The sequence below is a fragment of the Miniopterus natalensis genome, chromosome 2 (genome assembly GCF_054644295.1).
Source record: "Miniopterus natalensis isolate mMinNat1 chromosome 2, mMinNat1.hap1, whole genome shotgun sequence".
NCBI lineage: Eukaryota > Metazoa > Chordata > Mammalia > Chiroptera > Miniopteridae > Miniopterus > Miniopterus natalensis.
In genome coordinates, this window is record NC_142082.1 from 155,031,926 (window position 1) to 155,057,407 (window position 25,482).

Consider the following 25,482-nt stretch of genomic DNA (forward strand, 5'->3'; position numbering starts at 1 on the left):
AGAACTAGTTACTTGTGTTTGGCTAAAGTGTTCAAGGTCATTGCTAATATCAGGGACATAACTGCTTAAACATTTGCATTTCAAGTAGGTTTTTGGCTTCAACCCTGTTTTCAAAGAGTGTAATTTCAGCCCTGGTTTGTTAAAAAAAAAAAAAAAAGCAGGGAAGGTAAAGAAAGGAATTTAGTTATATTCAGGGATATATACTTGTGGCGAGGAATGGTAAATATTGTGACATTTAAGTCAAATCAAGACTCATTGTCAATAAAAGTGTTATTTAAAACTTTACTAAGTTAATCCATCTCTAGGATTGATAACAGATGAGAAAAGGGCCTTTATTTACCTTACTTCCCTATTTACCTAGCAGGACGTGATTTAATAGATGAGTTCCAATTCAGAATCCATGTGAAAAGTGAGACTCCTTTCCTGATCAGGACAAATGAAGGTCCCTGTTTGGGTGAAACTAAGAGCTGCTTTTTAAAGCCTTAGGTGCTAGAGAATCACTCACAGTCTTTAAAAATATTATAAAATTGGCCCTGGCCAGGTAGCTCAGTTAATTAGAATGTCGTCCCAATACACCAAGGTTGAGGATTCCATCCCTGGTCAGGGCACATACAAGAACCAACCTGTGAATGCATAAATAAGTGGAACAACAAATCGATGTTTCTCTCTCTCTCTCTGTCCCTCTGTAATCAATCAATAAAAATATTATAAAATTGCAAGCATAAAAACACTTTGTTAATTATTGGAGAATCTAAATAAAAAGTTGTTTAAGTAAATTATCATGTAGAAGTTTCAAGAGGCATTAATTAGTTTGGCAATACATATCCCAAAAGTTAACAGTAGGAACATTTTCTAAAGAGTAGATCAACATTCACATTGCAGTTTTTTCCCCCCAAAATGGAAGTTATAATTAATACAATAAACTCTAAAGAATTAATATTAACTGCATCATTTAGTTTGAACCCTATTTAATTTAGGAAATGCATATTAATTTTAATTTCCGTATCTATAGTTATTCTTTCAAATTAATTTTCCCCCTTCTTCCATAAGTACTTGAGCTGATGGATGCCCAGAATCACATCCTTTGCAGGCAGGGGTGGCAGTGGGCTATATACTCTGCGGTCAGGCCTTAGCTAAAGAAGGCTGTTTACTGCCCCCTGCCTCGATCCGCAGCCCACCCCCATTCAGCTCTTTGCTGTGCGGGCAGGGAGGCACCATCCTGCGCCACGCCGGCTAGGCCCCTGCGTTTGAAACAACGGAGCTTCAAGGAACGAACGTGCTCTCGGACACTGCCATCCTGGCTCTGATATATTCTAACAGAAGATGACACTAGAAGGGCAGGCAGGGCCAGGTCATGCATTCCCAGTTAAGCAATGTGAACCCGTTAGAGGAGTTTTAAGCAGGAGAATAGAAGAATTGGTTTTGCTCTAGGAAGATCAGACAACGGTAAAAAGAAAGATTTATAGAGAAAGGCAGCAAATGGCAGGCACGGAGGAATCAGGATGACACTGAAGGCAGCCTGGGTCCAGCAGCTGTAGTGGGGGTGAAAGCAGCTGGTCATCAGAATCAGCAAAGGGACAATATCTTTGTTTTGTATTTCACATTAGACCTAAACATATTTAAGAATTGAAATAGTCATTGTTACTTTTGAGGCTTCATTACTTTATTATTTTATTTTATTTTTTAAAATTTATCTTTATTGTCGGAAGTATTACAGATGTCCCCTTTTCCCCCCATTGATCCCCTCCACCCCCCCCAGGTCTTCCCCATACCAGTGTCTGTGTCCATACGTTATGCATTTAAGCATATAATTTCTTTGATTAATCTCTCCCCACCCACTCCCCCACCCCCACCTTCCCTCTGAGATCCCAAAGTCCGTTCCATGCTTCTGTGTCTCTGGATCTGTTTTGTTCATCAGTTTATTTTGTTTATTATATTCCACATCTGAGTGAGATCATGTGATGTTTGTCTTTCTCTGACTGGCTTATTTCACTTAGCATAATACTCTCCAGTTCCATCCATGCTGTTCCAAAGGGTAAGAGATCCTTCTTTTTTACAGCTGCATAGTATTCCATGGTGTGAATGTCCCACAGCTTTTTTATCCACTAATCTACTGATGGGCACTTAGGCTGTTTCCATATTTTAGCTATTGTAAATTGTGCTGCTATGGACCTAGGGGGCATACGTTTTTTTTGATTGGTGTTTCGGTTTTCTTAGGATATATTCCTAGGAGTGGGATCACTGGGTCAAAAGGCAGCTCCATTTTTAATTTTTTGAGGAAACTCCACACTGCTTACCACAGTGGCTGCCCCAGTCTGCATTCCCACCAGCAGTGTACTGGGGCTCCCCTTTCTCCACACCCTCGCCAGCACATGTTGTTTGTTGATTTATTGATGGAGCCATTCTGACAGGTGTGAAGTGCTACCTCATTGTGGTTTTAATTTGCATCTCTGATGATCAGCGACGTCGAGCATTTTCTCATGTGTCTCTTGGCCATCTGTATGTCCTCTTTGGAGAAGTGTCTATTCAGGTCCTTTGCCCATTTTTAAATTGGATTGTTTGTCTTCCTTTTGTTAAGTTGTATGAGTTCCTTATATATTTTGGATATTACCCTTTTATCTGATGTGTCATTGGCAAATATGTTCCTCCCATACAGTGGGCTCCCTTTTCGTTTTGTTGATGGTTTCTTTTGCTGTGCAGAAGCTTTTAATTTTGATGCAGTCCCATTTTTAAATTTTCTTTGTTTCTCTTGCCCTAGGAGATGTATCGGCAAACATGTTGCTACGAGAGATGTCTGAGATTTTGCTGCCTATGTTTTCTTCTAGGATTTTTATGGTTTCATGTCTTACATTTAAGTCTTTTATCCATTTTGAGTTTATTTTTGTGTATGGTGTAAGCTGGTGGTCTCGTTTCATTTTCTTACATGTGCCTGTCCAGTTTTCCCAGCACCATTTATTGAAGAGACTGTCTCTACTCCACTGGATGTTCTTGCCTCCTTTGTCAAATATTGAGTGTAATGGTGTGGGTCTATTTCTGGGTTCTCTGTTCTGTTCCACTATCTATATGTCTGTTCTTGTGCCAGTACCAGGCTGTTTTGATTACAGTGGCTTTGTAGTATAACTTGATATCTGGTATTATGATCCCACCAGCTTTGTTCTTCTCAAGATTTCCATGGCCTATTTAGAACCTTTTTTGGTTTCATATAAATTTTCAAAGTGTTTGTTCTAGGTCTGTGAAATATGCTACTGGTATTTTAATAGGGATTGCACTGAATTTATAGATTGCTTTGGGCAGTATGGACATTTTAATGATGTTGATCCTTTCAATCTATGAACACGGTATATTCTTCCAGTTGTTTATATCTTCCTCTATCTCGTTTTGCAACATCCTGTAGTTTTCTGAGACAGGTCTTTTACCTCCTTGGTTTACCTCCGTTATTCCTAAGTATTTTAATTTTTTTGTTGCAATGGTAAATGCGATTTCTTTTTTAGTTTCTCTTTCTGAGAGTTCATTATTGGTGTATAAAATGCCATCAAATGGAACAGATAGACTTGAAAGAAGTTTCTCTTTTATTTGTTTACATTTAGATAAAATGTCATTAAGCCCAGCATAACTTCCTGCTTTCCAGGGTTCTGAGACACAAGCCTCATCCTGTATCAAGCTCCCTTCCTCCAGCTCTCTGCTTTGGGCACAAATGCCTACTGTTGCTGTTTTTTCTCTTTTTAGTTGTACAGTCAGTCAGAGCCCTCTCTTACCACAGGGCCTATTCACATGTGCTTTCCTCTGTCTGGTAGGTTTCGCTTCTCAATCTCTGTGCCTTTCACCTAATAGTACCCATATATCACTCATTTCAGCTCCACAACTCGCCTGCAGTGAACATCTCGCCTGTGTGAGCTTCCTTTGCTCTATATGTGCTCATACAGCACTACTAATTTTCCTTCAGAAAATTTATCACAGTTGTCTTAATTTTACTTCTTTTCTATGATTGTTAGATTGTTTGTTTCTCCCATTGGGTTTTAAACTCTGTGAGCTTAGTGACTGTGCGGTTCACAAGTATGTCCCCGATGCATTGCAGATGATCTGTCACATAGTAGGTAGTCAAGAAATATGTTGAACACCATTTTAGCATAGTGATTTAAGAGGATGGGTTTTTGATTCAAACCTAGTTTCAAATTATAGCTGCACTCTTTCTCATGGTATGATCTTTGGAAGTTAATACTAAGAACCTCAGTTTCCTTATCTGTAAAGTGGGATTATTCCCTAGTTTATATATTGCCAGGATGATTAATGGCAGTTAACATATGTAAAACATTTAGCAAGCATCAGGCACCTACGTGTTAAATAGGTGGAAACCATTATTAATACTACTACTACTATTACTGCTATTATTATAATCTTAAAAAATCAGCATGAATCTCTTTGGAAGATAGGCTGGGTTCATATTGCATTCATGTTAAAAGTTCTGGTCTATTATGTTTATAAAATTTTGCAGTGAGCCAGTTTTTAAGCTGGTATTTGTTTAGTAGGCTATTCAAAGGCACAGTGCCTTATCTGTTGTTTATTTTGGTTTTGGCCTTTTATTTTTCCTTTCTTACTTTGATAATGCAGGTTACTAAATTGCAGGCGCTTGTATTTATTTTTTATTAGTGGTGTGATGCATGCTACCTTTTGATGTAGTGCAAACACTTGAACTGTATCAACATTCGTAATAAGCTTAGAATTGCTTGGCATATATATATATATATATATATATATATCTCATCTCTTCTTTGATTAGAATTTTCAAGTCTTGTTCCACTTGAAAGTCGACATGTTATTTTAGTTGCTAACATTTCTTTCCTACTAGAACATAGAGGTAAAAGAAAACAATTTTGTTTTATTTATTGAGACAAAACAAATATTTGCTTTGGAGCCATTAGAATAGAGGATTTTCACAAGTTTCCACTGGGCAGCTGGTGCTACTCTCCTCTCTCTGCATTTTTATATTGGCCAAGAATTCCTGTTGGACCTCTGTGACTGTTAGAGGGATTAGCAAAAGCATTTATGTAATTTGGATAATCAGTTTACAAGTAAATTTGTTAAGGATGGTCTTGTCATATTTTAAACAGTGACTAATCAAATTATGATGGCTACTTCTCTTGGGAATACTGATGATTTCTAGACAAAACCATACGGATCTGAAAGGCAGAGAGAATGTATCTTGTTCCTGCCTCTTAGATATACCTAATGAACAAAAATTATTCAATTTAATAGTAGTATTAATAATGGTTTTATTTATGCTGTAAAATATTTTATCATTTACTGGAATCTTTGTGTGTACGTGGGTATGTGTATATAGATATATATGAATCATGAAAATTAAAGCATTAAAAACACTTTTATTTTTACTATGTTTTAATTGACTTTTTTAGAGAGAGAGGACGGGAGAGAGAGAGAGGAACATCAATTGACTGTCTGCTGCAGGCTCTGGGAGCCTGGACCGGGGCATGTGCCCTGACCTGGAATTGAACTCCTGAATTCTTGGTGTGTGAATCAATGCTCGACCATTGAGCCACACCGGCTGGGCTAAAAACACTTTTTCAAAAAGCACTTTGCAAACCCTTGTTTGAAAATGTCTCTATGACAAGATATTTCCTTTCAGCTCACAAATTCCTCACGGTGCAGTTTATGTCAGTTTGCGATTCCTAGTCATATTGAAATAACTGGTAATGGATGAAAGCTTGAAAAATGCCTCATTCCTTGTTATGACAGAGCGCGAGTGAATCTGAAGACCGTTCTTAATCAGGATGTTTTTTGGTTGCAAGAGACAGAAAACCCAATTGGAACAATTGTCAGAAAAAAGAGAACTTTGCTATCGAGGTAACTGAAAGCCTAGGCATAACATTGCTACAGACCCTCTCTCTTTATCCTCGATTCTGTTTTATCATCATCATTAATCCCAACCTCAGGCAGACCTTCTGCCGCCGGTGGCAGCATTACTGTACCCTGACCCCTTCCACCAAGAGCTGAGAAGAGAGCGGCTCATTTCCTCAACCTCTAGAAGTCCTGCTGCACTCATCGCTGTTGCCAGGACCGGGATGGGCTCATCTTCAGCTAGACACGGTGGCCAAGGTCTGCGATGCCCAGCTTACAGAGGTCATGCCATGGCGCTGGGTGGGAGAAGAAGGCCTTCCCCGTCCTTGAGTCAGGGCTCCGTTGCCAGAAGGCAGGCAGGCGGTGGGTGCTGGGAAGGCCAGGACTGCACGTGTCCACCGCAGCCCGGCAGGACCAGCCCTCAGCCCTCAGCCCTCACTAAGCCACGTTTCCTGTGTCCCTAACAATCGTGTTTTAAAATGTGAAGCCTTTAAATTTTTTTTGGGTACTTATATAAGACTATTCTCTTTCCAGTTTACCACTTTTGGCTTTAGACTAGCACTGTTTGAGGTGGAGTCTACTTCCTGATGAAAAGGAGAATTATCTGAGGCCTTTTACATGCCACACTGAAGCCTCAGCAGTCTGGTCTGGTCTGGTGTAAACTTTCCTTTGGGGGTCAGCTCCTGTGGGAAAGGGTTCTGAAGAAATCAAGGGTGGGGGTCATGGTGAGGGTCAAAAAGGGAAGGAACCAGTTTACTGTACCTAAATGATCGCTCAGTGATGTTGATACAGAATACGAAAGGAGGGGAGTTTATGAAACAAGCTTTATCAAAATGAGTACATTACTCACAAGCATCTGAATAAATGTGCTTTGGTAAGTGACTCTCATCCACAAGAGTGTATGTATTAGAATCTCTTTCTCACAGTAAATTTGATTGTGGATGTATTTGCCTTTAGTTTAGATAGCTTTTGTTTAGACACAGGTGGCTTATCTGCTGTATGGAATAAGTGTGGTACCTTATCTGTACACAGTGTACAAGAATTATTATGGTGGAGATGTGTACAAAGCAGGGCGTGCTCTAGACAAGATTTAAAATACAAGTTTTTAAATTAAAATAATTAATTTAGATCTCAAAAATTAGAAAATTTTGTTGCTAAAATGTTTGTAATTAAAAATTTTCCCAGTAAAACAAATATATTTTGTGTGAGACCTAGATATGAATAATTCCTAATTCACATGTAATATTTGAAATGAGACCTTTGTATAGCCTTTTAGAAAAGGTACAGTACAATTCTCTAACTCTTAAAGTCAATGTCAGTGCTTCGCCCCCCCCCCCCCCATCTTTAATATTTAAAACACGGGTCCCTCTTGAGCTAGTGGTAGGTTCAGTAAGATATGACTATCTAGAAATCATTTAATTTCAAGGTCGAAGTCAAATCATTGATTAAATAAATGTTTGATAATGAATTTTTACAGGCAGTGTGGATTTTGGAAGGAGCTGTTTAATTGCTGAGGTTTGAATAGTATTCTACCTTGAAAAGTTTCTGAGAACTTAGGCAAACCATTTGCTCTCTGAATTCAGTTCCCCAGCTTTACATTGGGAGTACTAATAATACTTATCCTCTGTTCAGAGCGGCCCTTGGGGAGCATGAAATGACATTATACCTGTGTGGATATTTGGAAAGCTATACTGGTATGTGGTAGATATTTTAAAAATTAGTATTAGGTATTTTTTAGTGATAAAGTTTTAAGGAGGTCATTTTAATCTGTTTATTACCAAGAGTTGAATAATATCACACATTTTCATATCAATGACTTATTTTTCCAGATTTACTATAACTTGAAAAGTGAGGATGTTTCCCCTGTAGTAGTGATGCTAATAAAAAGAAAATATTGAATTACTTATATAACCCAGTATTTTCTTGATTTTACTTTGTATTCATTGATGATGGTACATATTTGAAAAGAGAAATGATTTATTTTAGTTGTATACATAATTAAATATCTTGTTTTAGGCAGTGGTTTAAAACTACACTCCAAATATCATCTAATTACAATTGAACAGATCAACATGATTTTTGGAGTGTCAGTAAGGTTATTACCTTTTTTTTGTACTCGAGACACAAGAGGATGAGACATAGATTTAAGACTTGCTGATTGTTAAAAAAAAATAAAAATCTGCTCAAGCTGTTTTTTTGAACTTCAGTGTTCGGGAAGTTTAGAGGGCGACGTACTAAGCACAGTTATGTGTCTAAATCAAGATATCCATAAATGAAAGGAAATGTGACATTGAGGCAAGATCAAACATTTCCTACCCCCCATTTTTGAATTCCAAGCTCTTTAAAGAAAACTTTTAGCTGCTTAGCAATTCTTTCTGCCACATTTGGAATGCTTGTGCGCCTGGCCTGGTAACAGCTCCTGTACAGCCAAGTTCTTGGAATTTAGATTTTCGACACCCAGGGAAGAGGCTTTTGATTGGTGTGTGAAAGGAAGGGAGGAGTGGAAATCCCTGTTGCTTCTGTTTTGAGGAGAAGGAAAGAATTAAAAAGGGTGGGAAAGTGGCAAGTCCCTACTTTCCTGCTTTTTTACCTTCAGAGAATTTAGTGGTTTAGAGTGTGGAATAAAGCAGGTAACTAAAGAGATGCCATTTCACTAATTTAACACTGAAATATGGGACACCACAGGGGGGAAAAAAGAACTCTAAGGATTTTTCGAGACCATTAACTTTAGGGACTATCTATGAAATTACTCTGAGAGAGGAAACTAAAGAAGAAACCGGGGTGGTTCTCCCGGTGATACTAACTCCTGCGCCTTTCACAGACCTGCCTTACACAGGACAAAAGCAAGGCCCAAGTGTGCTCGTGAATTTCCTTTTTTTATTTTATTTTATGAGTTAGGATAATTTCTTCTTATCCTGGCAGCCAATGCCATCATCCTGCATGGATGTGGCCTTTCAAGTGACAAAGCCTGTAGTGTACCATCCAGAAACAACACACAGTTGAAGAATTGTCACTTAATGGATGTATTTCTTTCCATGTTATTATGAACGGCATTATAACGTGCATGTGCAGAGCTAAAAGGACTTTTAAAAAGAGTTGAAGGTTGTGTCGGTTTATGGGAGAGAGTGCATATGTTACTAAATCTACATTAGGTCATTACAGCTTGTCCCCTAAGATAGGGTAACCGTAGAGGTTTGTCTTTTTCTTCTTGATTAGAAGTTTGGTTGGAAACCATCAGTTTGACAAGGTGACTAGACCCTAAAAACAATTGCTCAAAAAGACAGTTTAAAAAATACTTTGGAAAAGCTTCATTCAAAATCTATTTAAAGCTTGACATTATAAAAGGGACACAGATACAGATAAAGCATAGGCTCTGTCTGTGCTTTGAAAGAGAAATAATGAGAGCATGTACTGCCGGAAGACAGTAGCTGGCTTCATACTTGGGGCAAAATGACTGCAGGTGACATGGATTTTCTCCCACCTGTCCATGAGGCAAGAGCGTTATACCATCTTGGAGGGAACTGGGAAAGTCTTACCAAAATGTCAAATAAGATTGCCTGTTCCTAGGGAGACATCTTTTAGAGAAGAGTAAAGTAGTGGGTAGCTGGTGAATATGAATCGGTGAATTATTTGGGTAGGGTAGAAAAATTCATTCTGTACATTTGACTATTTTGTCTTCACTTTCATGCCTTAGGATGGCAGGAGGTTGAGCAATATGTTCTTTTGCCTGGAAAAGGAATCTGCTTTTTGTAGCCCAGATGTAGGAGCATCCAAAATGAAAGCCACTAAATCATGTTTTTAAAGGAAGTTTGGTGAGAAAATAATGATGATAAATCAGCTTCTGTTTAAGTACCTCTGGGAGACCTTTTTTGAATAAGGGAAAGCAGTGACCCTGGTTCCTGTTTTTCTTTTTATTACCAGATAGGAATCTGATCAGTATCAGTTTAGAAGAAAGTCATTTTGCAAATGAAAGGAGATAGCTTTCCTGTTGGTTCCAGGAAATGCAAGTGTGAAACATAGGCTGTATCTATGCTTCGGAAGAAACCAGAAAATAGGGACTGAGATATTCCCATCCATTCAGATGAAGGGCAGAATGCACAAGATCCTACCTTTCTTGAGCTTGTCTTTGTGAAATCATTTTCCCGTCATTTAAAATTCTAAAGATGAGGCATATGACTTCAAGGGAAGCTTCTATAACGTTAATTTTCCTATGACTTTCCAGAGTTATTGACATTTTACTTGCTAGTACTTGATTAGTCTTTCCTTGTATTAAATTATAACATAGAGGTTGCCAAATTTAAAGTAAGTTGTGAAGGGAAAAAATAAATAAAACAGGCTATGATGATAACAATATTTGTAAACAGGGCCCCTTAAAACTTAATTGGGAAGATCCTCCTTTTGAAGAGATATATGCAATTTCTTTGCTTTTCCATCAATTAAAAAAAATTAGCGAGTTATGTGTTGGCCATAAACGGCATCCTTGCAAGATGCAACTGTGACCTAGAGGGGAGCATCTATTTTATCTTCTTCTCTGTGCAGCCCTTAATTATAGTCTAATAATTGAGATGCTTATTTGGGATTAAGGCAACCAGTTATTAGCTGTTAGTTTTGTTTCCATAGAGAAAAGAAATCATTAAAGGAGTTAGCTTCTTTTTTTCTCCTAAAATAATATATTTTGAAGGAGAGCTGTATGTCTGTGAAATGCCTGTTGAATAGAGTGTGTGTCTTCTTCGAACAAAACTATGCTAAGGTTAAGATATGAGAATTATCATAAGAACTTTGAGACATCTTGATCCTAAAGTATGGGTATGCTCTAAGAGTATTTCTTAATCTTGTTGGGGTTCATATGTCCTATGGAGACTAAGAGAAACTTTACGTTGCAACTTCCCATGAATATACACCAACATAAGATTGTACATGTATTTGAGGGCGTTCAGGACTCCTGGAAGGCCCCGCCTTGGACCCATGCTTAGGAGTACTCATGCTAACATGTGCTAACCTGTGCTTAGGAGTACTCGTGCTAACATGCAGTCGTGGTGCTTACACTGAAATGTCAACTCTGGGGTTGGCCTGACTTGTATTCTTCTGCTTCCCCAGTGCCTGGAACAGTGCTTGCCTCACTATCAGCACACAGTGAATATTTGTCGAATGAATGAAGCAGTGACAAAATGAACATATTTTGCTTTTTGGCCTCTGACTAGTCTGGATTTTCTGGTTGCTTATACTTTATCAGCTCTTTATTAGCTATGTGACCTTCATTTACATCCTTCTTTGCAAGGAACAGAAACCCAGTCTGTTTCAATGAACTAGAGGCTTTTTGGTTTGTATTACTGGGAAGTCCCAGAGTGGGTTCTGGGTCAGGTACAGCTAGAATCAAGGCTTCAGTTGATGAGACTAAAATTTTGTCTCTTTCTTTACTTCTCTGCTTCTCGGAGGCTTTATTCTCTGGCAGACTTTTTTCACCCGTGGTGGGCAAAAATAGTTTCTGGCGGTTCTGGGCCTACCTTTTCCCTCATAATGCTTGATCTTAGAGGGAGATAGAACCGCCTCCTTTTTCTCTCATTGTTCATACCTGCTTCTGTAAAGGCACTTTGGCCCTGCTCGGGTTAGTAGTCTTCTCTGGACCAAGCGCTATGTCTGAGGTGATGGGAGAGAGAGGGGCCAGCCGAGGGCTCAGGCCCTCCCTTGAGTGGTAGAGGGGTTCCGCTGTTTCTTAGCCATGCCATATTAAGAGTTTTAAGTGGGAAAGGGAAGTTTCTAAAAGGGTAAGGGCAGAATAAAAAGTAACATATGTCCAAGGCATCTTTCATATATAGTCACGCACCACATAACATTTCAGTTAAGGACAGACCACACACCTGATGGTGGTCCCAGAAGATGCTAATGGAGCTGAAAAGTTCCCATTGCCCAGGGACATTGTAACTGTTGTAATGCTGTAGCTAAAGGGCTGAAAAAATCACCAAAGCTGCGTTGAGGTGGCAGTCAACTTTAAGCTGGGCGTGAAGGAGGGTGGTGCTGAGGAACAGCTTGAGGTCGTTCCTTCGCCGCTGTGACACTGACTAAGGAGGAGTTGCTGGGACTGAAGAGGAATGCATAGCCAAGGAAGGGGCAGGAGAAAAAGAAGAGCCCCCAAGAAAATTCACCGTGAAGGGTGTAGCAGAAGCTTCTGCAGACCTTCACAAGCTCATCAAATGCTTGAAAAAGAGGCCAAGTGCCACGGGCATATTTCTGACCAGAAGGACACCTCCTCCAGGAGAGCCTCAGGCCGGTGCTTCAGGAGGTCTTCCAGAAGAAGGCATCGTTGCCGTAGGAGATGACAGCTGTGTGAAGGTTCTTGCCCCTGAGACCTTCCAGTGGGACGAGAAGAGAAGCGGAGGTGGGAGACAGTGAGGCTGATGTGACCCTGTCTAGGCCTGGGCTAATGTGTGTGTGTGTTTCTTAGTTTTTAAAAATAAGTATAAAAAGTAAAGAAAAAATTAAAAATAGAAAAAAGCTTATATAATAAGGCTATAAAGAAAGAATATTTTTGTACAACTACCCAATGTGTTTGCGTTTTAAGCTGTGTTCTTACAAGAGGCAGAAAGTTAAAAAAATTAAAGTCTAGAAAGTAAAAAAGTTATAGTAAGCTAATTATTGAAGAAAGGAAATTTTTAATCAATGGAATGTAGCCTAAGTGTACAGTGTTTCTAAAGTCTGCAGTGGTGCACGTAACCTCCCAGGTCTTCACCTTCACTCTCCACGTGCTCACTGACTCACTCGGAGCAACTCCCAGTCCCACAGGCTCCATTCATGATAACTACTCTATATTGGTGTACCATTTTATATATTTTACACAGTATTTTTACTGTACCTTTTCTATGTTTAGGTATGCAAATACTTAACTATTGTGTTATAATTGCCTACAGTATTCAGCACAGTAACGTGCTGTAGAGAGTTGTAGCCTAGGAGCAATAGGCTATCCCATATGGCCCAGGTGTGTGGTAGGCTAGACCATCTAGGTTTGTGTAAGTGCACTCTGTGATGTTCGTACAATGACAAAATCACCTAATAATGAGTTTTTCAGAACGTATCCCCATTGTTAAGTGGTGCTTGACTATAAATTAACGTGTGACAGTGCACATCATGAGCAACAGGTCTATGTCAATTTTTTTCTATTAAAAAATCATGTTTGAATAACATTTCACCAAGAGGTTGCATAAGTTAATTTACTGAATTAAGTGATTATTAACTGTTTATTCGGTGCCAGACACTGTAGTTTTTTTGACTTTGAAGTACTTAACTGCACCTTATTTATGATAAATACTATGCCACTATTAATACTAATTGCTATAGTACTATGTGGTAAATAAATATAAATAATATGTATAATTTTACCCCAAAATCAACATAATAGCCCATAAAGAGACAATAGCTATTTATTCCTCTCCTGAATTTTTCTGCTCTTCTCCTTAGGATATTGATGGTATGAAACACATTTGTGGACCCTCACAGTTCTCACCTGCTTGGCTGTGCTAGTCTCCAAAGTAGGCTCCGCATCTGTCCTCCTTACTCCCATCAGTCTTTTTTCAGCTCAGCAACCAGAGGGATCCTTTTACATATAAGCCAGACCGTGCTGACCTTTCTCTGCTCCAGACCTTTCTAGTGGCTCTTATCTCATCCTCAGTCAGTCTTTACTCTGACATAGGAGTCCTGTTAGGATCTGGCCCCTTCCATCTCCTGACCCTTCTGACCTCCTTTCCAATCTGTCACCTTCTTACTTCCATCAGCCGTATTGGTTCCTTGCAGGTCCTCAAGTGGGGCAAACATGTTCCTGTTGTAGGGCCTTTGCACTGGTTGTTCCCTCCGCCTGGAATGCAGTTCTCCTACGCATCTCCCTCCCCTCCTGCAAGTCTTTTACCATGTTTTATGTGTCCCTTTTTTCTGTAGCATTTATCCCTTAGCACACTATGTAACTTACAGATTTATTATGTTTATTGTCTTCTCTTCACTCTCTCCTGCAAGAGTCTTAGTTTTGTTGGCTTTTGGAGCAATGCCTGGCACATAGTAGCTGCTAGTAAATATCTGTGGAATAAATGAATTTCCTGATGAAGAGATTTAGATTCATTTTTTTCTGAACTGATTACCTTATTGGTGAACTTCTTTCAACAATTAAATGCTAAGAATAAATAATAATGATGAAAGTGATGATAGCTAATATTTACTGAGTATGTAGTTTGTACTGGGCATTTATAATAAATAATGTTGATGCTGATGGTGGATAACCTTTATTGGATGTTAAGTTTGTACTGGGAATTTAGCCTTATGAAATAGTTTTCAAACCAGCCCTCTGAAGTTAGTACTAGTATTATCTCAATAATTTTATAGTTAGTCCAGAGAAATAACTTCCCAACATCACACATTTATGGAATAGTCACAATTAGGATATTAGGATCTTAAAAGGAAAAAAATGTATTGTTAAGTTTATATTACCCCATTTTGTTTTATTCTGGCAGAGGCCAATAATGTCTCTCTTTGGGGACTTGGACTTGTGGTTATGATGATCACCATCTGAAGGATTAGGGATTAAAACTAGGAGTATCCTTGCATTTAGAGATAAATTCATTACCTAAGATAGATGACAAGTTCCACTTTACTGTTTCTGACCCAGGGGTTGGAAAAAAATTTTGTCCAACCTGGAAGCCAGGGAAATAATATAATTTAACACACATATGTGTAGCTCTTTTTAGCCACCAGACTTTTCTACTTCTTTTTCTTTACCATTGATTTTACCCTCCGTTGGGTCTGCTTTGCAGAGGACCCATGGGTGGCTTCATTATTTTCTCGTAAGGATTCATTCACTCTATCCCAGAAAGAGAGGTCTCTGCTGGTTAATTAAAATGCTCCGAAAGAGGGTGTGTCTGTCATTTCAGCCACAGTCAGATCCTTGCCAGTAACACAAATAAGCCTGGGATTATTTTCTTTGTGCACAGGAATGGCTTTAAAGTGTGTCTTAGGCCTATTGATTCCATCCATACTAATTATAGGTGTGATTTTAGAATGACATCTGTGGTGTGTTTTTTTTTAAAACCCGTATTTATTCACATTTAGCCACTGTTAATTAAATGTTGGATATTGTATATTTTCTTTTTTTAAGAAGAGGTTTTAGCTCTTTCCTTTTCTGGCAGTTCTTAGAAATGTCGCAGTGACTCAGAAACAAGAGTCTTCTGCTTGTAGCTTTAACAAGGTAACTTTTATACCCTGCAACTTTCTGGTAAAAAAGTCTAGTTTCTCATGCTGTAATGATTGTGGAAATTGGTTTATAGTTGCCAGAGTTTTTCTTGCCAGGGAACTTCTCTTGCCAACGATTTCCTCCTAGGTATGTTTCTCTTTTATGTATAATTAGCCAGAAAGTGGTAGTTGGCTCTCATAGTCGTCTCTTTTTGAAAGGGCAGTGTGCTAAAGGAACCGGGAAGAGGCAGATCTTTCCAGCTATAAAACTAATCACCAATTGTATTGTAATCTGAGATTTTTCAAAGGAAAGAAATGTTTTTGATATACTTCTGTTCTGCCTAGGAGCTTTTACTGCTGACTGGATTATTACTATTATTTTTATTATTTTCATCCTCACCTGAAGATATGTTTATTGATTTTTAGAGAGAGAGGAATAGAGAGAGAGGGAGGGAGGAGGAACACCCATGTGAGAGAGAAACATCAGTCAGTTGCCTCCTGTACTTGACCCAACCAGGGATCCAACCTACAGCCTAACTACGTGCCCTGACCTGGGGTTGAACCTGAAACCTTTTGGTGGACAGGAAAACGCTCCAACCACCTGAGCCACTAGGCCAGGGCCTGGGTTATTTTTGAGGTGTCTTTTAGCTAGTCACTTCTAGAACATATACTTAAATGTTCCTTTATGGTCTGCTGAGGGGATGAGCCGAGGGTGAACAGATGTGTTATTATTGCATACTTTATCTTTCCTGCCTATGATCTTCCTGCGATATCATCATCGACCTCATTTTGTCCTTTGCAGTTTGTTTCTTTTAGCTTTGTGGACCATTAAAGTATCCATTCATTCAACAATTATTTTCTGTACACTGACTACATGCCCATCACTGTGCTAGGTATTAAGGATACAAAGATTAAAAATACACTGTTGCAGCCACCAAGGAGCTCACTGTTTATTAGAGACATGTAGCTAGAAGTATAATATGGTAACAACTTGTATGGTAACAACTTGAAAGGGTGCCCATCAAATATGGTGAGATCATAGAAGGAGACCTCAAACCTCTGGATGATTGGGTGAGTATGGGGTTTTTAGTTAAACATAAGTTCACTATGAGCCCAAAAAATAATATTTTAAAAATCCTGTACATTTAGGTTATAGTTTAGAAATATAGTAGGGATATGAAAACCAAACAATTGAGGGACCTGGTATATTAATGCAGTCAAAAAGAAAATTTCTCCAGTTGCTGAGTCTCATATATTTCCATGAGAAGTTATATGTTTTATGTGCATCCTTTAGATCAGGATTATTAATTATGGGTTTCGAAGCATGTATCCTTACTAAATTTTGTCTGTTTGCCCTATTAGTAATTGAGAAGTGAGAAGTATGTTGAAATCTCCCACTATGATAATGCCTTTGTTAATTTTTCCCTGTAGTTCTCTGAATTTTGTTTTATATAATTTGTGGATATTACACATAAATTTAGAATGGTTATATTTTCTTAGAGAACTGAAACACTTCTCATATAATGGCCTTATTTATCGTGAATATTACTTTGTTCGCTTAAAGTCTAGTTTTCTGATATTATCACTGTTTCCTTAGCTTTCTTTTGATTAGTATTACTCTGCTTATGTTCTAGGTAAGACTCATGTAAATAGCATATAGCTGGATTTTTTTATCCATTATGAAAATATTTTTAAAAATCTTTTAAATAAGTTAAAAATTAAATTTATTATTATTGACTTATTTCTACCCTCTTACTTTGTGCCTTATAGTAATCATAATTTTCCCTGATTTTTTTTTTTTTCTTAAAAAATTCTTTTGGTTCAACTGAATATTCACTTATTCCATTCCTCCTCCTTTACTGGTTTTGTATCTTTATATTCTGTTTTTGTTATTTAAGTAGTTTCTTTTAAAATTATAATATACATGTTCAAAATATAAAGCCAGTTGATGTTTTATCTTGTTCCTGTACAGTTTATTTTGCTTATTTATTTATTTAAAAAAAAAAAGTCTTTATTGATTTCAGAGAGAGGAAGGGAGAGGGAGAGAGAGAGAAACATCAATGATGGGAGAGTTAGTGATCGGCTTCCTCCTGCACACCCCTACTGGGGATCAAGCCCACAACCCGGGCATGTGCCCTGACCAGAAATTGAACTGCAATCTCCTGGATCCTGGGTCGATGCTCAACTGCTGAGCCATGCTGGCCGGGCGTTTCTGTATAGTTTAGAACCATGGAACTTTAACTCAGATCACTTCCTTTCTATTTATATGCAGTTGTCTAGTATTGTAGTGCTGTTTTTGTTATCAATTCTCACCCCAGGATATTTTTTCCATTGATTTTTAGAGAGGGTAGAAGGAAGGAAGGGAGGGGAAGAAAGGGAGAGGAAGGAAAGAGAGAGAGGGAGAAACATAAATGTGAGAGAGACATATCTACTGGTTGCCCCCCCTCACACCCCAACTGGACTGGGGATCGAAACTGCAGCCCAGTTAGCATGTGCCCTTGACCGGAAATCAAACCTGTGACCTTTCGGTGTGTGGGCCCACGCTGTAACCATTGGCCAGGGCTAGTGCTGTGCTTTTTAAAGCTCACGTTAGTCGTTATTATTCTTTTATACAGACAGTGTTTGTTTAGTTTAATTCACATGTTTTAACAGTTTTTTCTCCGTATTTCTTCTTAGAACTCATACTTTTCTACTAAGATAATTTTCCTTTCACCTGAAATATAGCGAAAGTCCGTTAGTGGTAAATTCTTAGTTTTGGCTTATCTAAAAATATTTTGATATTCCTCTTGTTCTTAAAAGTTAATTTTTTTGGGTACACAATTTTAACTTGACAGCCAAATTTTCTCTCAGCATTTGTAGAAATGATTCCACAATCTGTGGAGTCTGAGAAGTTGGCAACCCAATATGTTGTGTTTTCTATATCATGGATGCATATCTTTCATTAGCTCTGGAAGTTCTCAGCCATTATCTCTTCAAATATTGCCTCTCTTTCAAAACCTGACACCACTTATACATGTCTATCAAAATTGTGGGGTCAGCACAGAAGATCCTCTCAAAGCCTAGTTAGTATTTCCAGTCTCTTGGAGGCCTCTTTCAGGCTCTGTTTTTTACATCTTTGGTGGCTGATGAAATATGGAAGCGTTGACTCTCAAAATTAGAAGGACTTATCATGATAAAATGCTTTAATTATTCTTGTTCTATATTGATATCTTTTCTTAGCTAGAATCAGAATATATCTTATGTAGAAGCATAAATTGAATAGCAATAATGAAACGTTCAGAATCATTTAATGTTCATGCCTTGGAAAGAGTCAGAAAAATGTGTCCAGGTTACAGTGATGCCCAGCTATATTGGTGGGTTAAGGGATCTTATGCCAATCTTAATGTCAGAGAGTACGTCACATGGCAAAGAATACTTCAGAATGTCTGGCCAACAGTAGGGTGATTTGCAAAGAGGTAGCTACAAAGATTCCCGAGAGCACCTCGAAATTATTGCTGACCAGATGGTGAAAACTTAGGACCTGAACTGTGCCTACTGAGTCAACTTTTCTGGGGCCCATGATTTTCTAGCTCTTTGCAGATGATTGAGAACTGATAGTAGTTAAGGTCAACTCAGCCTTCACTAAACAATTGATCTTAACTCCTGTAGAGACCCATTTATTATCCTGAGAAAGAAAATTTACAAATCCTTTGACTTGCAGGAGAATAGCAATGGTCAGACTAGGAGACAATGCTACACCAACGGACTTGCAATAATAATGGGTTTAAAGATGTTGAGGAGGCAGGGTCGAGAGGATTAGAGAAGGAAGCCATTAGATCTGAGAAGAAAAAAAATCATGGTTTCTTTCTTTGGTGGGGTTAGGGCTTTAAGCTTTCAAATACTGGGACCAATTCTTCCTGAAATCATGGTCGGATATCCGTGTTTCTCTTTGAAAGGCAATGTGTAACTCTTTAGTTTCTTTTCCCACCAGTTGCATCAGCATCCACACTCTAAAAGATACTTGTTTCCCCAAACGATGGCTTGCAGTGATTTTGAAAGGTTAATATGTGAGCGACAGCATTCCTTTTGTAGTCCACAGGATATTCATTTCTAAAAGGCCTTTAAGTCAGTTGGTCTAGGAGGTAGCACTGATCAAAAATTTAAACATAAGGATTCACCCAGTATTTTGAGGGGTTTCCATGTAGTAGCACTTCAAAATGTAGCGTTTATTCTGTAATTTAAAAGTGGTTTAAGTTGATATGGAAAAATAACTGTGAACATTTTAAAATACCTAACGGCAAGTACAATTTTCAACTTTGGAAGGAGCCTGTTTTAGAAATATTAGTGGCAACAAACCTGTGCCACTTATATAAAGAATTAAACATCTGTTTAATATTTAAGCTTAAACTACATGTGTTAGTACAAAAATATTATTGAAATAAGACATCTAAGAAGAGAATATAATGTTAAATTTGATTGGTTTAACTTTTAAAAACCTGACATGTCAAATGGCAGACAAAACTGCATTTAACTCTTTTTGTCATCGTAGACAGGCAACGTATGAGCACAACTCTGAGGATTTGGTGTGTTGCATCTGTTTTGCATTTACAAGTTATAACACTTTCTGGCAGAAAGTTTTGCAATGAAATTACTTCCTTCTTTGCTAGATTTAAATTGTTTATGGCTTTGTGCAAGAGGACCTTTCAGATATAAGGTATAAAATTGGACATTTGTAGAACCTAGTTTTTCTTGTTACGTTACTCTGGATTATGAGACATATTAATTTGCATACAAACAAGAATGTACAGGCCTTGAGGTTGGCTTCTTGTTTGGGCAGTTTGAGTATTGGTAGATAAAAAAATGTCTGTATTACTAAATAGCAAGATTGTAAGATTTTAAAATACTGTGTTCTAAGGCTATGATGAGTGAATGGAACAAACTCACATACTAGTACTTTGCTTGGAATGCTAAAGCAATGCATACACTCTAAAAAAATCAATACTAAACAGTTAAACTTTCTAACTATAGTGCACAAAATATTATAAATGTCAGAATCGGCTACTGAAGGGTGATACTACAAGCCAACTCTAATTACAGAACAGGATCAGAGAACTGAACAACCACAGAAATAGAAGGATCTGGGAGATCACAGACCCGTTTAATTAATGAGGCACAGAGAACTTAAGTGACTGGCACAAACACAGTTCATTATAGAGTGGCAGACCAAGCATTAGAACTCAAGTTTTTTCGTCTTCTAGTTTAATACTACTTTTATTGTTTTGACCTTTCATTTTTAAAAAATTGAATTTATTTGGGTGACATTGGTTCGCAAAACCATACAGGTTTCAAGTATGCAACTCAATAAAATGTTATCTGTACCCTTCACTGTGGGCCCATTGTCCCAAAGTCTCTTTCCATCCCCACTCCCCCTTGCTTACCTCTCCCTAGCCCCCACCCTCTTACTGCTTTTAAAGGAAGGTGCTGGAGGTAGTTGAATGATGTTTCAGGGTGGTGGGGAGTCTGTGGGGAGGAGGGACAGTTAAGAAGCCAGATTTATTCACTTGTTATACATTGTATGAAATTTTCACTTTGTTTTCATTTATTTATGCTACTACTGATGCACATTTGTGTTTTCCCAGTTTTGCCACCTCCAACAGTGTTGCCTCAAACATTATTTTACATGTTTCCAGATTCACATTTGCAAAATTTCTCTAGGGGGTATATCTATATTCCCAGTTAAAATTTGACTCATATATATTTTTAAAAAAATCAATGGTACTCTGTTTACTTAGAAATTTATAAACAAAAACTCATAGTCACAGGCAACAGTGTGGTGGTAATGAGAGGTGAAGGGAGCCTGGGGGAGGTAGTAAAAGGTATATAGTTTTGATTCATACTTCTGTATAAAATCATTCAAAGTATCTACTGAAATCTGCATATAGATGCCTTGGACAGTCTAATAGTTGAATGATTTTTTTCTTAAAAATTAAAATTAATAATTTACACTTCCGACCTACGAAGAGAAGATAGATGTGAAGGATAACAGGTTTTATGATAGTTGAGTTTCAGTGACAGATTGAGAATTTTAGACTAGTGCTATAATTGCCTGTTGGCTTACTTGCTGATTCAGGCATGAGAAAAATAAATGCAGCCCATTAAAAAGGGTGCTAATATATTGACTTGAAAGGTGCTAGATGAGAAATTGTTATTTAGAGCAGACTGTCTTGGCCCTTTTCAGGATTTTACATTTGTGATAATTTTCTGAGACACGTCTGGATGGGGAGTATTTCCAAACCTTTCTTCCATCTACTATTAGGCAGCCATTTGTTGGTTCTAGGTATTTTTACTGTTTATATGATCTACCAAAAGTGACATTATTGATTTGTTCAGTGATTCAAAGAGTCAGTCATTCGCGTAATTAAAATTATTTAGCACCTCCCATGTTTGAGGCCTAATATTTAAAGTTGGGCATGTTATGGTGAGCAAAACAAAAATGGGCTGAGTCTCTCAGAACTTATAATTTATAGTGTAGAGTCATGTATAACTAAGGAATTAGGATGGAGTGTGATAAGTTCTATTGATAGGTGCCTAGGTTACCAGGGGAGTACAGAACAGGTACTTCTGATCCATTTAAGGAAGGTTAGAGAACTTTCACAAAAAATACAGATTCTTATTCTTGATCCTCAGAAATTTTGATTTTGTAGGTATAGACCAAAGAAGCTTGTTGTTGTTGTTACTCTTATTATGATTATTATTATTTTAACTTCCCATAGGGTTCAGCCAGCCAACCAAATATGGGAAACAGTATTTATGAGTAATTAAAACGGGCAGTAATCATGATAGGGTCTCTAAATGAATTATCTAGAGATGCCATAGATGATTTCCAGAGGATTTCTACTCAGAGACTAAAGTTGATCTTTATATCTATCCCTATCAATTGTAAATTCTTTTTTTTAAAAAATATATCTTTATTGATTTCGGAGAGAAAGGGAGAGGGAGGGAGAGAGATAGAAACATCAATGATGAGAGAGTCATTGATCGGCTGCAGCCCGCAACCCGGGCATGTGCCCCGACCGGGAATCGAACCCTGATCTCCTGGATCCTAGGTCGATGCTCAACCACTGAGCCACGCCCAGCTGGGCATAAATTCTTGTCTTAGATTATAGAAGATAAATGGCCCAACAGTGGATGGGAGAGCTTGTCTTATCAGTAGTACACAAGAAAAGGTCCTGGAATTGTTTAGCTATAAAAACCCAGTGAACATCAGAGGTGGGCTTGACTGTCATGGGAGCTGCTATGATCTTAGGATGCATAACTGTAAATTTACTATTGGAAAGGAGGGAAGTGTCCCCTGTGCCACTTGTTTGGGGCACATCTAGATTCCTATGGGTAGTTTCTAGGATTACATTTAAGGCGGATGTTGACACTTGGGTATTTGAAAACATGTGGAGCTCATTGATAAATACCCAAATGAGGAAGAACTGGAGAGAAATAGTCTTGTTCACCCTAGAAAAAGAAGATTTAGTCTGTATAAATTCCAGAAGAAAGAACTGGAACCAAAAAGGGAAAGTCATTTGGGAAGCAAGTATCATTTATTCACTGACTGATTTATTCATATAACAAATATTTATTTAATATCTACTGTAAATAATTCTAGAAGATGCCAAGGATATATAATAGTAAACAAGATGGATTTGGTTCCTGACTTAATGGAGTTAACAATTTATTGGAAGATCCAGACAATTAAGCAGGCAGTTTAAAAAATGTGCTAAGCCCTGTGACGGGAAACACAGGGTGCTATTTCACCTCCACATAAGCACATTTCTAATAGCAGCACTTTCAGAAAGATGGTGAGCGAGGAATACTCTGGCCCTGGCAGTGTTTAAGAACTGGGCATGTTGTAGAAGCTGTGCCAATGATTACCATTAAAATCCTGTTTAACTTTAAACTTCAGTGATCCTCTATATCTTTATAACAGATCCACCCTTCTTGCTTCTTTCTACCCTTCCCTCTCTTCTCTTCTCTGTTCCAGTTCGGAGATGAAACGATTGTCTTTGTGATTTTTACAGACATTTGGGTATAAAGAATAGGACAGATTCTTAGAACTGAAGTCATTCTTAATTATTATGTTTTTATCTGGCCTACGAGGTAATCGAGGATCTGCGTAAGTGTTTATATAAATGCACTGTGGTCTATTTGTAGCTTTAGTTTCCCATTCCTCTCCGTGGCTGCCCACGCAGGCGGGGACTCACTCACTCGGGGGCCTTGCTCGGGCCTGTGGTTCTGTGCGAATGGGTAGGCACAGAGAGTGAGCAGGACGTCAGCGCCACTTTTTATGTAATTGTAATGTGCTCTAAATGAGACTGCTTTTTATTATTGTTTTGAATTCTTAACATGTCTTAACTAATTAGAAAAGCTGACCTTTCCCTCACAGCATTTTTTTAAAAATGAAATACTACCGTTGTGATATTCTCAGGATTCTCTGAGCGTTTTGCATTCAGTGTTAACGGACTGAGGTTGGATATTATAGAGGTTTGGGTTTGCTTTCTCTTGACCCAATGTGACTTCCTGTTTTTAAGAAAACAGTTTTAAAGACTCTTAAAAGGAATTTCTTGCATGCTTGGCAGCTCTTGTAAAACCACATTTTAGTAAACCAGTGTGAATGAAATATATAAAAAAAAAAAAAATCAAAGAAAGAGCCATATTGCTTGACCCAATTAGCATTTTGTTTTGTGGAAATTGGATCCCGAAGACAAATCTGGTGATTTAGGAAGTGTCTGCTTCTGGTCACCACATAAACCAGGAACCAAAGTTTTGATGTGGTTAATCATCCTTAGCTAAGGGGACATTTGATCACAAATTGGGTTTTACTCTGTGTTGAAGTTGACACATACTAGTGAGTCTGGTTAATACGATTTTTAAAAAGAACAGAAAGTTGCACCTTGGGCATCTTCCTTCAAATGAATTCATGAACTTAGAACTAATTCATGTGCATTCTTACAATATCCTGGGAAAGACCCCAGTTATTTCTACTGCGCATTTGGTGGAGAAAATGAACGTTGTTTAGTAGCCTTTGGTGGTTAGATGTTCCTTTCTGAACAGACGATTCATGTCTCTTGGCTCTCAGGGCAAAGATTCAGCTTCTTTCTCTTGGAATTGTCCTGGAAATTGGCTTCTTGTAACTATTTTAATAGGGACGAGACATGTTTTTGTAACTACAAAGGCAGTTTATTCATTGGATTAATATTTGTTGAGTACCTACTATATGTCAGGCACTCTCCTAGAAGCAAAGAGAATGGTGAGGAATCAGGCAAGAGCCTTGATTTTACTTATCTATGAAATGCTTATTTAAGGGCTCACTGTATGCCCCAAACTCTACTTGGTACTTCAACATCACTTAATCGCCCTAACCATGCTGTGAGGTGAGGTAGGTTCTCTTGTCCTTACTTTACAGAAGGCGATCCTGGGTCACCTGGCTAGGAGGTGGCTGAGCCAGGTTTGAACTCAGGGTGAGTGCTCATAGCCACCCACTCTGTGGTCACTCTGTAAGCCCGACCTCACAGGCTTACGTGTTCCCTGTGAGAAAATCAAAACACACACTCAGAATAACAGAAGGAAAATGGACGTGACAGCTAATCTGACCAAGGTTAATGCGTGGCTGGCTGTGTTCCATTCCTCACATATGTATGTAAGAGGTGTGTGTGTGTGTGTGTGTGTGTAAACATATACGATATCTTATTGTTTTATTACCCCTTATTTTCACAGCATATTATAAATGTTTTGCAGGCTAGTACATTTTCCAAATAGGATTTTACCGTATTCCATGGTTTATCTGTGTCATGGTTTATCCAACTAGTTTCCTACCATTTAATGTTTCTTAATTTTGAATTTCACAAACCCTGCTTTAATTAATCCCTTTGTAACCAAATCTTTTTATAAATATATGGTTATTAAAAAGTTTTTTAGTGAGGAATAGTATTAAGACTCTTTATAAATATTTATCCAATATCCACATGCTGTCTCTGCTTTTTGAATGTGATGATGTTGACAACGAAATCATGTCTTTCCTTCTAGGTTAGTGGATGACAGGTGTGTGGTGCACCCAGAGGCGGGGGACCTTGCCAACCCTCCCAAGAAGTTCAGAGGTAAGAAATAAATATTTTTTATTATGTGACCTAAGGGGGCAGGGGCCTTTTTATATCTTAAAATAAGTAATGTTGAAACTTTATTCAGTGTGAAACTATCAAATATTAATATGGCCACTGAGAATCCTTTCAAAAATTTCCCCAATGTTTTTGTACTTTTATACATTGAAGGATTTATAATGAAAGAATAGTTTCCTTTTTTTTTTTTTTTTCTTTGCTAGACAGTAGTCTATCCGTTGAAAGGAAATCTTGGAAATGAACTGTGAGAGGCCACTTTTTCAAACCAGTAAATATAGCT

The 25,482-nt window shown here is 38.0% G+C and overlaps 1 protein-coding gene across 1 annotated transcript in view; it reads left to right on the forward strand.

Annotated features, from left to right (window-relative positions):
- ITPR2 (inositol 1,4,5-trisphosphate receptor type 2) overlaps window positions 1–25,482 on the forward strand; it is a 404,038-nt gene that overhangs the window by 11,636 nt on the left and 366,920 nt on the right. The window contains exon 2 of the mRNA XM_087814750.1: window positions 25,114–25,184. Coding sequence (XP_087670876.1) covers window positions 25,114–25,184 — 71 coding nt within the window. The remainder of the gene's footprint in view (window positions 1–25,113; window positions 25,185–25,482) is intronic.